Here is a 15,962-nt window from a genome sequence, read left to right on the forward strand (position 1 = left end):
TGCTCCTGACCTGAGGGGACCCAACATGCATGTTGTGCACAAACATACATGCAGACAAAACATGCATACACATAAAAACATGTTTTTAAGGCACAGGAAATACTCAGAGGAGCCAACTGATATAGAACCAGTACTCACACGAAAGACTGAGCCTGTGATGCCAACCCAAGGATTGCTTGCTAAAAGAAAATAAAAATTCCACATTACCCAGGATAAAATCCAGGAAAAAAAAGTCAATGAATGACTATACAATACAAAATAACTAGGAAGATGTGAAAAACTACCAAAATAAAATATAACCAACAGTTTCCAACTGAAGAGGACCAAAATATTACAATTAACAAAGGTGACATTAAAACCAAAATGTAGCCGAACAATTTTTCTCCTAGGTTTGAGCTATATGGTAGAAACTCTTTCTCATATAAATGGCAGAACTTAAATGCATTAAGAATGTTCACAAGTGTGTTGGTCACAATGGCAAAACATGGGGGTTGGGAGTTGACTGTAAGAATTTTCAAATGAGCGGGGCAGTGGTGGCTCAGGCCTTTAACCCCAGCACTTGAGAGGAAGAGGCAGACACATTCCTGTGAGTTTGAGACCAGCCTGATCTACAGGACAGGACAGGCTCCAAAGCTACACAGGAAAACCCTGCCTCAAAAAAACAAAAAACAAAAAACAAAAAACAAAAACAAAACAAACAAACAAAATGTTCACATGTGTTGGTAACACCAACAAAATGTGGGGTTTGGGACTTAACTGTCACAGGGACGGACTGGTAGCAGTATATGTAACTGAAATGAAGGTAGGCTACAAGAAACTACCTGCAAACTTGGAAAACACGGTGAACTAAAAACAACGCCCCCCCCCCCGTAACAAATTATCCCCATTTCACACTTTAACTGAATTTCCTTAAAAAGCAAGAGAATAAATTCAAAGTAAGGGGCAGCGTTAAATCTGGAGGAAGGTGGTGGGGCTGGGATCAGAAGACACTGGCAATGGTATCGCTACTGACAAGGTCCTGCTTCTACAACCTCTGGATAGCTCCCTTGTGTGCAAGGAAAGCTTGTTTATCTCCTACACGTGTCACCTACTTGAAAACTTAAAAGTCTTTAATCAGCATCCCAAAGTAGGCAGTTGTCTTCCTTTATTAACAGGACTTTCCTATCCAAACACTACGCAGCCTGGCTACACGAGGAATCCCAAGTCAGCTGGGGCTAACGGGGAGAGCCTGGCGGAGCTAGCCTACAGAAGATTGACAGGCCCGAGGCTCGGCCAGGCTGGGCGACCAAGTGAAATCCCGGGCAACCTGCGCTAAGCAAGCCTCACACTCAGAAACAAAGCATCTCCTCCAAAGACTCGAACCGCCCACCTTATCCGCTCGCCCCAGTGAACCCTAGGCAACGCCAGAGCCCATGCTTCCGAGCACCGCCGAGTCACTTCCGCCTCCGCGACGCTAGTCCCGCCCCGGAAGCGGAAGTGCAGAGCAGCTCAGGTAGGGAGGGTCCTTCGGCCTGCGGGGCCCTCTGCTGCGCCTGCGGCGCCATGATGGCCGCCGGGCCGGGCTGTCCCCGCGGCGCCTGCTCAGGAGCGCGGTGAGGCCGCATCGGGGCAGAGCCTCGGGCCGAGCGAGAGGCGGGCTCAGGGGCGTCGTGTCCGCACGGCGGCGCCCGGCTCTCGGCCTTCGCCGTCCGTCCGGCCCGGCCCGGCCCGGCCCCGCAGCGGAGGGCGGGTCCGGCGGCGCGCGGGCAGCCCGGCGCGAGGCCCCCGCGGCTCCGGTCGGGGACGTCGCTGCGGGCGGCGGTGCTGCTGGCGTCCGAGATGTCGACCAAGAATTTCCGAGTCAGTGACGGGGACTGGATCTGCCCGGACAAGAAGTGAGCGCGGCGGGGCGGCGTGGGGCCCGGGGCCCCCGGGAGGGCGGCGGCGAAGGCGGGGCTGCGGCCTTTGTCGGGGACGGCGGGGCGGCCGCCGCCGGCCTTGAGCGGTCGCGGGCGGCTCGCTCGCACGTGACCGCCGCGCGGAGCTCGGAGCTCGGCTCTCGGCCCGCCCGGCCCGGCCCTGCCCACCCCCGGGCCCCCAGATCCCCTTCCCGGGGGACTTTGGCTTTTCGCACCCGCCTCCCTGCAGGCGGAGGCCCGGGCGCGGACGGGGCTGCAGCCGGTGCGGTGCGGAGCGGTGCGCTGGCTCGGCCGGCGGCGGGGGGCGTCCCACCCTGCAGATGTCCGTGTTTCATAAAGAAGGGAGGAAGGAAAAGCAGCGATGCACCGGCCCGCGCTCTCCGAGAGCCAGAGCCCGGGCTGCTGTGTCTGCTGCCCTGCCCTGCCCAGCGCCCAGCTCGAAGGCGCCTCTGCTCGCCTCCAGTTAGTTAGCACCGCAGGATCCCGGGTGGTGTGGTGTGCGGAGGGCAAGGAAATGATGTCACCCGTACTCACCTGACTGATAACCGCCTGGCTGAGCAGCAGGGCAGCGGCGAGGTCCTCTCGGACTGTCATGACCCAGGGGCGGGGGGGGGGGGCGGACTGACCGTGTGACACTTGGCGACCGTTCAGACCTTAGGACAGCCAGCCCCTGACCTGCTGCCGGGAGACACCTGTAGAAAGTATACATGGTCTGCGTTCATTTACCGAAAGCCTACCCACCTTTGTAAATATTTCGGGAGGACGCCTCTTTCGAAGGTCTCTGCGCCTAAACTCGTTGGCAGATACAAAACGTTAGTTCTACTGTGTGTGTATGTATGTATCGTCTCCTTCACGTGTGTGTGTGTGTGTGTGTGTGTGTGTGTGTGTGTGTGTGTGTGTGTGTGTGAAGGAGACGTTTTTATAGGACGTATTTTCAGTGCCATTTGGGTCTTGTGTATGTTTTTTAACAGCCAAAGGCAACCTAAACGTTGTATAGTCGTTCAGGTCAGTGTTAGACTTCCATTACTTGTTTATCTCGTTCATTTTTTTTTTTTAAATCGGGTGATGGCTTGTTTTTGTCTTTTAATTTAGACATTAAATGCTATTTGGAACATCTAACATGTTTTAACTGGTAAACAATAAGATCATGTGAGCATATAAAAACTTCAGTGTTTAATGTCATCAGGTTTCACTATTGGTTGTGGTGTGGCTTCTTGTTTTTAGCTCTGTTTTATAAACACTATAATACTTACAATTTCTCTACTGTTTATATTTTTAGTTAATATAGCGAATCATTTTTCTTATCCCACATCCTACCTCTAAAAGGATGTGTCATCCATTCTCTGGAGCCCTATTCCTGTCGGATCCATCCCTAGGATTTTGTGCTTCTCCTTAAACTCATCAGAACTTTCACTGAGTTAGTTTGGTGTTCTTTTTTAATGTCTGGTATCTTATCTAATTGTTGAAGAAGAGTCACATGACTCTTTGGAACAAGGGAATTTAATGTAGCTAATAACACATGCTAGTCTGAAAATAGGTGTGAATCCAGAAATGGTTACCGCAGTTGTAAGTACAAGGTAGAGATTTTTAACCAACTGTTGCTTCTTTGCAATGGTGGCTGGTATTAATGTGATGGGGTAAGCTTGTTCTGTGTTCCAGGGTGCAGAGAAGACAGTTTAAGGTGTAGATATTTTAAGTATTTAGGAATTACTTCTTTAAGTGCTTCTCATTTTGTTTTCAGGTGTGGAAATGTAAACTTTGCTAGGAGAACAAGCTGTAATCGATGTGGTCGAGGTAAGTGCTTATGGACGATTGATTCTCTTACTTACTAATGTGCGTGTAAACCATTCCCAGGATTTATATTGCATTGTTTGTCTGTTTTCAGAGAAAACAACTGAAGCCAAGATGATGAAAGCTGGAGGCACAGAAATAGGGAAGACGCTGGCAGAGAAAAGCCGAGGCTTATTCAGTGCGAATGACTGGCAGTGCAAAACGTAGGTGCTTGGGATCGCTGCGTCCCAGTCTCCAGTCATTAGAATAATGAGCCTGTCCAGCCTTTTAAGCCAGGTTATTGGTCTTAGTGTACGTGTAATGAAAAGGGAATTTTAAGTTGTGTCTTAGGGGTTATGACCAATTGCTGCTGTGGTAGAATGTTCATGAGCTGATAACCAAAGGGATGAGGAACGTTGACGGTAACATGTGCTCTGTTTCCTGTTACTAAATAATCACACTTGAGAACCATAAATTGCCTTCCATGAAAAAATACTTCTTGTCAGGTTTCTTATTATTTTTGCCTTTCAAATTTACATTTCATTTAGTGTTGATTTTCCCAGTCTCCACATTTTGTAGTATATAGGTAAGTTTGTGTGTGTGTGTGTGTGTGTGTGTGTGTGTGTGTGTGTAAAATCCTATACTGTATGAAAGAGCGCCAGATAAGAAAAGCATTTTAGCTAAAGCTCTGGTCCTAGATAGACCTTGAATATATACTGGGAAATTGTTTAGCAGCAAACGTGAGTCACAGGATTTAGTGTACTGCAAAGGAGTCCTTAGGGGACTGAGAGCAACAGCTGTATTTGAAAAGTAAGACATTACTCCCTTGAGGTAGATTCAGAGATGATAAATATTATCCCTAAGTAGCATAATATCTAGTCATGTCACTTCGCTTCTCAAAGTATTATTATATTGAAAAGAGTTTGTTCTCCATCTACATAGTTCAGCCTGAACAATGCTTTGTACTAATTCCCCCAAAATTTTCAATGTTAATATTTTTTCAATGTTTGGTGACCTTCTGATTTGCTTTTTTTATATTTGTAGTTGCAGTAATGTGAATTGGGCCAGAAGATCGGAGTGTAACATGTGTAATACTCCAAAGTATGCTAAGTTAGAAGAAAGAACAGGTAAGATGAGCCATGTTCTAATCACGATTTCCAGAAGTTGCTACCCTCTCGAGAGCACAGGAAAAGAACAGTCTATCATCTTGTTTGGTTGGTTTGTTTGTTGTGTGTGTTCTGCTTATGTAGCCTTAGCTGAGTTTAAACTTGATGAGTAACCAAGAATAGCTTTCACCTCTCCTCTTCTGCCTCATCCTCCTGTGTGCTGGTATTACCGCCACACCTTAGCACTCATAACAAAAATCCTTTATTTGATGATTTCTGGTTATAGAGTAGTGTTAGGCAGCCTTACCCTAGCATTGGGCTCCTAGGTTACTTTGAGAAATGTGTTTCTGTCTCCCTCCCCCAGCTTATATGTATCATAGTTGGAAGTGAAAAAGTAATAGCGTGTGTTCTGGTGTGACATATGGTAAAGGATACCTTTAAAGGCATCCTGTAATTGCTGGGTGGTGGTAACTGCGGCGGCGAATGCCTTTAATCCCAGCACTCGGGAGGCAGAGGCAGGTGGATCTCTGAGTTCAAGACCAGCCTAGTCTACAAGAGCTTGTTCCAGGACAGCCTCCAAAGCCACAGAGAAACCCTGTCTCAACCCCCCCCCCAAAAAAATTATCTTAACCTTAGCCACATTTTAGAATTATCAGTAAAATTTTAAAAACTACAAATCAAAATACATAAAACTAAATTCTTTTTTGTTGCCCTTGGGGTTTTGTTTGCATTTCTTTCTACTCTTTAAGAATTTCACATGTGACTATGTTTTGATCAAATTCACAGGCCAGACATTCCCTCACCTCCAGTTCCTCTAGTGACCCTACTTTTCTTTCCTCAACCTCATGTTCTCTCTTTTCCTTTTTAAACCACTGAGTACCATTAGTGCTGGCTATGTGGTATGGGAATCGGGCCATCCATCTACTGGAGCATGGGTGGCACGCAGCCATCAATTGCAAGTGACATCGGAGCTGGGGTGGGATTTTTGTGAGTTTCCTCAATCTATGATGGGACTTGGGACTTTGGCAACTTGATATTGTGAAAGTGTTGTGTACACAGTCACAGCCACTGTGAGTTCATGTTCCAGCTGCAGTTGAGTCCATCCAATAACTTTACTGTAGTATACTCTACTCCCTTTAGAGCTTACAGTCTTTCCGTCCCCTTTTGATGATGACTGAGCCTTTAGTATAGACGTGCCACTCAAGGGAGCATGCCACACGTTTTCTGCATATTGACTGCCTGTTGACTTCTGTATTAATCAACTGTGACATGCATCCCTTAACTATGTTCATATAGCAGAAACATTGTGTCAGGCTTTTCCCAGGGCCTGTGACCTACCGAGATATGGGTTGTTTTGCCCTACTAATGGCACCATGTATGAGTCTGTCTTCTGGAGAAAGCGTTAAATCTAATCACAACATGGTTGGTTATCCCCATAACATTGTGTTGCTGTTGCACCAGGGGACACATCTGGAAAGACCTCTCATTATGACTAGCAGGGTTTGCAGCTGAGGAAAGACTGATGATTACTTTCCTGCTGGGCGTTGGTGCTGCATGCCCTTAATCCCAGCTCTTGGGAGGCAGAGGCAGGTGGATCTCTGAATTCAAGGCCAACCTGGTCTATAGAGCTAGTTCCAAAGCAATACAGAGAAGCCCTGTTTGGGGAAAAAAATAATGTTTTTCTTCTCTTGGTAGTGTGCATAGAACCCTCTGACACTATGAAATTAGTCAATTGGGATAAAACTTTCAGGTTAGTACCAGTTTGATAGCTCCATATCCTCATATCCTATGATTGAAGTATGTTGCACCTTTTGTGAGAACGTTATTTTGTTAAAGAAATGTAAACTCTTTATACTTGTGTTAGATACTGGGCTTCTTTGGGAGTGGGTCCCAAAGCCTAGTGATTGTGTGGATGCTATTTGGTAATTGTTGACTACTGTTGTTTCTGTGTTGGTGGTAAACTTCTGGCAGAATATAGTTTTTCCATTGTGAGCAATTACCCAACTATTACCTCCTTGAAATGTGATTGTGTCACAGATAGTGCACATACTCAGCAGGAGAGGCTCTTAAGTTGATTGAAAGTGTTTACCTTTTCACCATAATTGCACACACCACTGTCCTGTCTGGTTTCTGTGGTTCAGGGGGCTAGTGGTAGATCTTTCTTTAGGATCAAGTCTCTCCATCTTTTCTTTCCCCACTTTGGTTTTTTAAATTCTATATGTAGGACTCTTATTATGTAACATTCTAGTGGGGTTGTTTGGTTATGTTTCTGTTTTTCATTCCTGGGAGTTTACCTCTTAACTCCTGAGGCAGCTTTGCCTTCTGTACAGGCCAACTCCTCTTCAGTGCTGTGTCTCCCTGTAGTCTACCTTACCTCTGGGATTGGGATACTCAAGTATCTTCCTTGGGCCCTCTATCTACCTTTCCTTTGTTGTCTGTGTATTTTCTTCTAAAGCCAAAGTCTTAAGTAACAATACATGCACTGTAATACCCAAACTTGTGTTTCCAGCTCTGATGTTTTTTACCTACCCATAAAGCTATTTATTTTACATTGTTGTACAATTATCACATTCATTGTACCCCTACTGAATTTGTCATTTCCTGCTAAGACCTGGCCTCTTGAAGAGTTTTGTGTCTTGAGGTTAGTGCTGCCTACATCAGGATGTGTCCCTGAGTTCCATGCTCCCTGGCCCCTTGTTCATTTTAACCTACCTTTAGAGTCTGTGCTCTTAGATAAACAAAGTTTAATCTGTTTCTAGAAAAATTATAAATGGAGAGGAATGTCCTTCTAAAACTTTGTCATAGCAGAAGAGAAAGATATTATGCTTCTATATTCTATGAATGACCTGTCATGGGTAATTTTTAAGTTGAAAAGATCAGTAAGTACTGCTGAGGTTTCACAACTAAAGTAGATTGACTTATTGTCTATCACGATTTTTAACATGTAAAAGAATAGTTATTAATTACATAAATAACCACTATTGATGAGATTTTCACTTTCTGTTAGTTGGGAATAGTGTGGGCATAATAATTTTGTTATTTGAGTATTACAGCAATTTATGCATTCTTTCTAAAGGATATGGAGGTGGTTTTAATGAAAGAGAAAATGTTGAATATATCGAAAGAGAAGAATCTGATGGAGAGTATGATGAGGTAAGCTCTCAGTGGGTGTGTTTATATAAACTATGTTTTAGTTAGAGAAATGATAAAAAGCCTGAAATTCAGAAGAGCTCTGTGTGTAGGAAAGCATGCCTTAGTAGGGGTGTATGTGCCCTTTGTATATCTGCAGAAGCTGTAGATTGATACTGGGTGTCTTCCTCTATGATCCTTAACTTGTTTTTGGAAACAAATTCTTCCATTGAACCTAGACTAGATTGGCTGATTAGTAAGGGATTCTCCATCTCCACCTACAAGTATAGGGATTATAGGCTCAAATGTTAACATCTGCCCTTTTTAAATAGTTTTAGAAAGTAAAATGATTCTCATGTTTTTCAGCCTAAAGAAAACTTTTTAAATCTGTTTTTCTCTAGTTTGGACGTAAAAAGAAGAAATACAGGGGGAAGGCAGTTGGTCCTGCATCTATATTAAAGGAAGTTGAAGATAAAGAATCAGAGGGAGAAGAAGAGGATGAGGATGAAGATCTTTCTAAATATAAACTGGATGAGGTGATGCCCCCTGCTCCTGTCCTCACTCCCCTTTATCATACTGAAACTGTTCTGGAGCTCAAGATGCTTTCGACACCTGAACCACTGCAGACACTATCTCACCATGGGGGTTGGGGCAGGCGATGAGGCATATAGCTTGTACTCAGTGTGGGCTGCTATATGAGTTTATGGTCTGGATCTCTATAAGTCCAGACCTTAGAATGTCCTAGGATGTGTTTTAAGAAACAAATGGTATGTATTTATCTATTATATATTGTCTTTAATCTTCTAAGCCAAGCTCATGGAGGAGCAGGTGAGTGCCAGCACTTTGAAGTGTTAGGGACACAGAACCAAGCAAATGGTTATTGTAACAGAGAGAAGAAAATAGTGTTCCAAACCACAGCTGGTGGTGCTGGACCAACGACTCCAGGCAAGATTAAAAATTGCTGATAGTTTGGTGTGTTCTGAGAGCCAGTGGGGTAGCTTCTAGGATCTTGCCTGAACTGTCTGCCCAGTTCTCAAATCTGTTCTATCAAAGGAGCTTAGTAGGTGAACCCCAGAATTGAAAATAAGTTTGCATTGAAGTATTTGGTAACAGACCCATCTGACAATGTCCAGTGTAATGAATATTCATCTTTTTGTGGATATAATTAAAAATGTAAATGTCTAAATAGTATTAAAATTTTATTAGGATGAGGATGAAGATGATGCTGATCTCTCAAAATATAATCTTGATGCCAGTGAAGAAGAAGACAGTAATAAAAGGAAAGCGAATAGACGGAGTCGCTCTAAGTCTCGGTCATCTCACTCGAGATCTTCATCACGCTCATCCTCCCTCTCAAGTTCAAGGTCCAGGTCCAGGTAAACGGGTGCAGGCCAAGGGTAACACCAGTCAAAATGTCAGTATCTAACTTTTTACTTATACACTTTATTTTACTATTTAAGTAAGCCTTTTATTTTAAATATTTCAATCAAGTCACCTTAGCTAGACTTTATCTTTGTATCCTACAGATACTGCCCTATATTTTCAGAAATTCAGACCTTAGAAGTTGCTTGTTCTGTGTCACCCCTTGGCTTTGTCTAGAGTAACTTAAGTTCAAAGCACTGTGTAAGTGATACATATTTAAGTAGGTAGTGTGTGTTCAGACGTGGTCAAGTGGATATTTATTTCAGTGTGTTAGAGGTTTAGCTGGCGATTCTTTGATTATTAATAACACTTGCACAATTTTTGATAATTTATTTTGGTATTATTCTTCTGAATAACAGAATAAATCTAGCCATTGAGTACTTAAACTTCTCAGGTGTCCAGGATGTGCAGTTGTAAACACATATTTAATAATAAAAAAGTAAGTAGTGCTATTATATGGTTCAGAATTAATGCCCAATTATTTTTAATCATTTAAGAGTAAAATGTGTTGCCTAAGAATGCTATTTTTTAGAGTAATTTTGAGAACTAGAGAATATACCTCAGTGGTAGAGACTTGTCTAGCATGTATGGGGCTCTGGACTCAATTCCTAAGTCCTTCCCTTTCCTCAAAAACACAGTAATTCTGAGATAAAAATGTGACAATCCCTTTTTGTGGGGACAAATTAAAGATGATGTCAAAGATGCCATTTGTGGTTCTCAAAGTGTATTATATTTATTTCCTTGGCTCCATACTCCTGTAATTAATGTAAGAGCATTGCTAGGGTTGTCGCACCTTTAATTCTTTAAGAGGAGTAAATGGAGAGTAGCTGTAAAGATGGGAGGCAGCAGTTAGTGCTTGCTGCCTGCAGGACACTGAGGTTTGCAAGTGGAAGTGACGCCAGAACAGTCAACATTGTCTTGGTTGTGCTCGCTCGCTCGCGGTCTAGGGCCTTATGGTAGTTTAATTGGATGAAAGTTGTCATTGATTTTTTTTTTCAGCTTAATCTTTATTAAGAAGCCTTGTTTTAAAGTATTTTTGCTTTGAAAATGTGTATCTTGAATAGACACCTTTTTGTGTGAAAATGCACTTTTAATATATGTCTTTTTTTCAGTGTTCATATCACAGAGCTCAAAATGTGGTCCTAGGGAAAAAAAATGCTTCCCTGTTGTTCCAGGTCCCGTTCACGAAGCTCTTCCAGCTCGCAGTCAAGGTCTCACTCCGGTTCCAGAGAACATTCCAGATCCCGTGGTTCGAAATCAAGGTGAATGAGGTAGCACCTCTCTCTAAAGCAGAGAGGAAAGTACTTAAAGGCTTCAGAAGGCTCCACTGCTTTCCCACATGACTGCTTCTACTTGTCGATTTCATTTTAGCACTAGGGAACTAATGCATTTGCCTTAGTTTAGTCTCACCACAATGTTTCTATTTCGTAGTGTGTGCCAAGACCCTTCCATGGTTGAATAAAAGGGATGGCTTTACATCCATAGCTAAGACGTGTAACGTAGGAAGATTACTCCACCAGATAGCTAGTGTGTTAAGATGATGTTCACAGTCGGTTATTAAATGTGACACACAAATATTGCTAAAAGGAAGACTAGTCCAGTATGCAGCTTCAAAGTAGATTTTGTTTTATGGGCAACTGTTTACAGAAACAGCTTTGCCATTTTTATCTCAGTTTCTAGTGAGTGCTATATGTATTTACTCCCTGATTTTTAAGACTATTACAAATTATCTGTGTAACAAACATCCCTCTTAGCACTAAGTCAAGTAGGATGTTAGCTTAGCTAATATGTGATATAAGCCAGGCTGTGAACATTTCAGTTATGTTTAGTCAAATATCAAAGGACAATGATGGTTAAAAAAAAAAAAAAAAAACAATTGCAACGCTAGTTTTCTGCTTTCTTGAAAAATTTTTCTGTACTTCATCAAAATATGCTGCCTTTATGTTAAGTCACTGTATTGTTGTCTACTGCAGGCACGCAGCATTAATACGAAAGCCTCTAAAATCCCACTTGTGGGAATTGACATTGAAGTTTCCTAACAGCTCTTCTGGAGAAAGGTTCACTTACTTGAGCCCATTCTAGCGTTTGAGGGCAACTACCGTTGAGTCCCACTGAGGAGAAGAGCGATGCGTGCACTCACTGAGCCAGTGCACAGTAGAGCAAAGGTGCTTCCTTATGTGTATTAACATGTTGGTGCTACCTCAAACCGTTGAGTCTTGGTGTGGTCCCTTTGGGAACTATAGGACTGAGGTTTACAGAAAACCATATCCTTCCCAAACATTTTATTTGCTTACAACTTTCCAAAGAATTCTCCTTTTGGGCTTTCTCATTTTATTTTAAGCCCAAAGGTGAATTTTTTGGGAAGTTTGAGCTAAATTCCTTCAACCAAAATATGTAAATGAAGATAAATTTGCATTGTAAGATTTTTACATTTACTTCCACCTAAAACATCTGAATGTCACCACTTCATACGTCATAGCACAGACCTAAGCACAAGTTAAGTTCTAAAGCTACCGTTTTCTTTGAGTACTTAGCCATATAGTGTTCTCTCTTTGGGCTGTGTCCCTCAGTTCTCTGTTGCACCTTACTGTAAGAAATTAAGGTCATTGTCCTTGGTGGATTTTATATAATATGTATTTTCCCCCAAATGGAAGGCTCTCTAATTTCTTAACCATAAAATCATAGAATTGAAGTTACCTCTTGATTTCACTAATTGTGTACTTTAAATTACAAAGCTAGTGCAATTATGAAAATATCCCATCTTAATTCAGTAAGTAATATTTACCAAGGGGTAAATATTTAGAATTTTGTAATGATAAAATGGTTGTGCATAAATAGAACATGTTGAAGGTTGACCCAGAAGTCTTCTGCTGAATAAGCAGTAAGTATTCCCTCTTACAACACCCTCATAGTCAAGTCCTGTTTGCTTTGGGAACTGGACAGTCTTCACTTCTGCCCTTAATGAAACGTCTGCTTTGTCTCTCAATCAATGAAGATCCAGCTCCAGGTCCCACAGGGGCTCTTCCTCCCCAAGAAAAAGACCTTACTCGAGTTCTTCGTCATCTCCCGAAAGAGACAGGAAGAGGAGTCGCTCTAGACCTTCTTCACCCGCTGTTCGCAAAAAAAGACGAACGAGATCACGGTCTCCCGAAAGGTTTGGGTTTCTGTAGCATAAGAATGGGTGTTCTTACTGTATTGAATAGAAGGACTTTGTAGGCAAGGGTTAGATTTCTTTTCATCTTTAAACTTCAGAAACAGGTTACTTTGTTTAGCTTGTTATTTAGAAAAAGTTACAGGATACACTATTCTCCGACCATTATTTTATTGTTTGAATTTTTATTTCCATGTACGTTATAGCCAACTCTCGGTTATTTTGTTTTCTTAAAGATTGAACCCAAAAGCTGTGTGTTGAAATAATTTGTGTTTGTTTTTTTAAAATTAAATGCTTGAAATGGTAGGGATTGTAGGGCACCTCATCAGGATTAACTTGCACTGTCTTTGGGAATCTGTCCTTATATAAATATGTACAGTTGTGTTTCCATAGCAGTGACTTTTATGCCCTTTACATGGAAGTTACTCCTTGTAGTTAGTACTTTTTTCACCTTGCAGTCCAGATCCACTTTTCTCTTTCAAGGAGGACCTTCACTGGGTCCCTGCATCTGAAGTGCACTTGTTAAGACATAGCCTACTCTGCAACATACTTGAGTACTCACTCGGTTTCACTAATTTTCTCTTGGTTCTCAATGTCTAATTACGATTTGTAGCTTCATTTGTAATCTTTACCAAATTTTCCATATCCTCTCAGCTTGTGAAAGAAAAGGACGGTTAGAGTTTGGTGGTAGTTGGGTTCAGTGTGTAGGATTGTGTTACTCCTGCTCTCACAGAATTACATGTACTTGACACTTGGAGTTCAAGATTATACACAGTCTTCTTTCTGTGCAGTGTTTCTTTGTAAAAAAATTACTCTGTACTTGAGTGAAATTCATTCTGCTGCCTTCTTACCGCTTCTGCAAATTTTTATCTTAACCACATATAATCCCCACCCCCTAGTCTGTTGTCATCTAAACTTAATGCACATGTTCTCTATCCTATAAGCCAGGTGATTGGTGAAAACATTAAACAACCCTGAGCCCAGGGCCAGCCCCTCCGGAACACCACCACTTTGCCCAGGTTGATACTGACTTACTCACGTTGGCTGCATGACTAGCACTTTAACTAACTACAGTCACCTCATGACTTCCAAAGCATCATTGCTTTGAATGCACATTATCATACACTCAGAAACCGTGCTGCCTCATAGAGAGACCTGGTGTGCTCTCTGTGGTACAGCTGACAATATCACACATTTTACCAGGATTATATGCCTGCCTTGTACAGGTATATGATTTTTTTAAGGCTATCTCTTCGTTGCCTTGAATAATTGAAAAGTGGCTATATTTGAAATGAGTGTTTATTCTTATAGAGAGTTCTGAGTTAAAATCACACCAATTCTGGGCTCGCATTCAAAAGTGTGATTAAGCCGTCTGAGGTTTAAATACTCTTGCCAGCATCAAGGTACCTAGTGTTGGCTCTGCTCTTCTGGTGCTTGCAGACTTAGGAACAGACACTCAGTTCAGTGCTGTGTACAGATTGTGCTGCTCTCTTATGTCTTACAGGCACCACAGGTCGTCTTCTGGATCAACCCATTCTGGTTCCCGTTCAAGTTCAAAAAAGAAATAATGTATTAAAATTTACATCTTTAAAAAACATTAAATACAGTGCATGAAGCATATTTTTTAGGAAGTTGATGTCTCATTTGGTCAGAAGTGCTACATCTGCTAGTAGAGGAGCATGCCTTTATTGCTTTTCAGAACAGTACAACTGTGTTTGTGAAATTGAAAGTAAATTGCATTTTAAGCCATACTGTTCCCCAGATAAATGCTCTGTTCATTATTTACAACCATTTGCTTTGTTTAAAAACAGCTGTAACAAAGTACTTTGTTTCCTTGTCCTTTTCATTTCTAAATGTCCTATTGACAGAGACAGGGTTGCCTGGGCTTGCCTGCACTTCAGACACATGGGCAAGGCTTACAGACTTGTTGGAAATACAAGTGGGTGTTCATATGGGAGAAGTAGTCAACCTGGACATGTTGTTTACCTGTGCAGTGATTTCTTACCAGACGTTAATTACATCACAAAGCTGACAACTGGGAACTTTGAGTTCTCTGTTCTGAGGGTGCCTTAGAAACATTCTCTCTTATCAGCTTTATCCCACTTTTAATGTGAGAGGGTATTAGCAATTGAAGAAGGAATAGGTTATCCATCTTATTTCAAACTGCCTATCTGAAGTATAAGTTTAAGACAAATGGATATCCTTTAAATCTGGTTACCAAATATATTGTACTTAATAAAGGTTTCTAAAAAGCCAAAATCATAGTTAATGAGAAAATTGAAGAAAGCTTTTAATGGCCTATTTCTCAGTTACAGACTGACAGAGATGTGAATTTAAGTGAACATTTGCCTTGAGATGTCTGATTTTTTTTTCAGCACTGTAGATGTCTAAGTAACAGTAATAGAAGAATTCTTAATTCTGCATGATTTCAGCAGAATTGTTTCTTTCCTCACCTGGAAAAAAAAAAAAAAAAACATATGGCTTAAAATGCTTTCAGAGTTTTATTTCTAAAGTTAAAATCTGGTCACTTGAGATGCATTTTGTTCTCTGGTTTAAAAGTTAAAAGGTTTCTCTTTAACAGTCTCTCCAGCAGCAGAGCAAGGTAAGTATACAAGGGACCTGCCCTTGTGCTGGGGCTTCTCATTACAGCAACTGTTTGTCCTGTTTCTCCCCTCCTTTAGTGTTTGCTGCAGTTTAAATAAGTAAAGCATTCTAAGATGTTTAGTAGACAGATCAAACAAATTGTTTTTATTTTAAAGTGTTTTTCACCTCAACTGATCTAAAGATGAAAACAAAATATCCTATGTAGAAATATTTTCGTAATATTTTTACAAGCTTTCCTGTGTTTTTTGTCTTTATTTTCCTTGCTGCATTGACTGTAGGTTGCACACGAACTCTTACTCTCTTGTAATTGTGCCTCAGACTTCTCGAAAGTCGACTTTCTGAGTTGCCCAGATCTTCTAGATCCAACGTGTTAGCCTTGGTTTGTTCTTGTGCTTTCTGTATTTAAAACTTGGGCTGTACTAGACAAATACAAGATTATAAGTTTAGCTAATAGAAGTTTACAAAACAGTTCAGACAATTATGATTTGATTTGGTTTAATTGAGCTGTACTAGTTCATTTCACAAGGAAATGATACTGTAGACAAATGTAAATAAAATCTGTGAGTCAAGCATCAAGTGTTGGTCATTAGAAATAAACTAGAAAGTTTTAAGCTCTGATTGAATGTTCTCTTCTAAGCTCATAGTAGCTTTTCTTTTGTTAAGTGTTTATGCTTCATACTGTTCACTTTATCGTACTTGCTTTCAAACAGAACAAACATGGTGACAAGTTACAACTCAGAATTTTCATTTGTGTATGCTTAATACTGGGATATTACATGCCTCACTCCCTGTGGTCAGAATATCAGTGTGCTCCTAGAATTACTCCGGAATTGATACTTACTGTCGTTCAACTGTATCTAAATTCTTTGTGTTTCCACTGAG

General features: G+C 41.5%; 1 protein-coding gene across 1 annotated transcript; it reads left to right on the forward strand.

The window, feature by feature from the left end:
* Positions 1-1,705: 1,705 nt before the first annotated feature.
* Zranb2 (zinc finger RANBP2-type containing 2) lies at positions 1,706-15,698 on the forward strand. The gene is given in 12 exon segments (XM_051195705.1): positions 1,706-1,874; positions 3,640-3,692; positions 3,784-3,892; positions 4,713-4,795; positions 7,851-7,927; positions 8,305-8,439; positions 9,110-9,279; positions 10,501-10,587; positions 12,321-12,336; positions 12,338-12,479; positions 13,981-14,000; positions 14,002-15,698. Coding segments are annotated over 12 exon segments (999 nt in total). The 5' UTR covers positions 1,706-1,818; the 3' UTR covers positions 14,053-15,698.
* The last annotated feature ends 264 nt before the right edge of the window (positions 15,699-15,962 follow it).

Source organism: Phodopus roborovskii, unplaced genomic scaffold (genome assembly GCF_943737965.1).
Source record: "Phodopus roborovskii unplaced genomic scaffold, PHOROB, whole genome shotgun sequence".
Taxonomy (NCBI): Eukaryota; Metazoa; Chordata; class Mammalia; order Rodentia; family Cricetidae; genus Phodopus; species Phodopus roborovskii.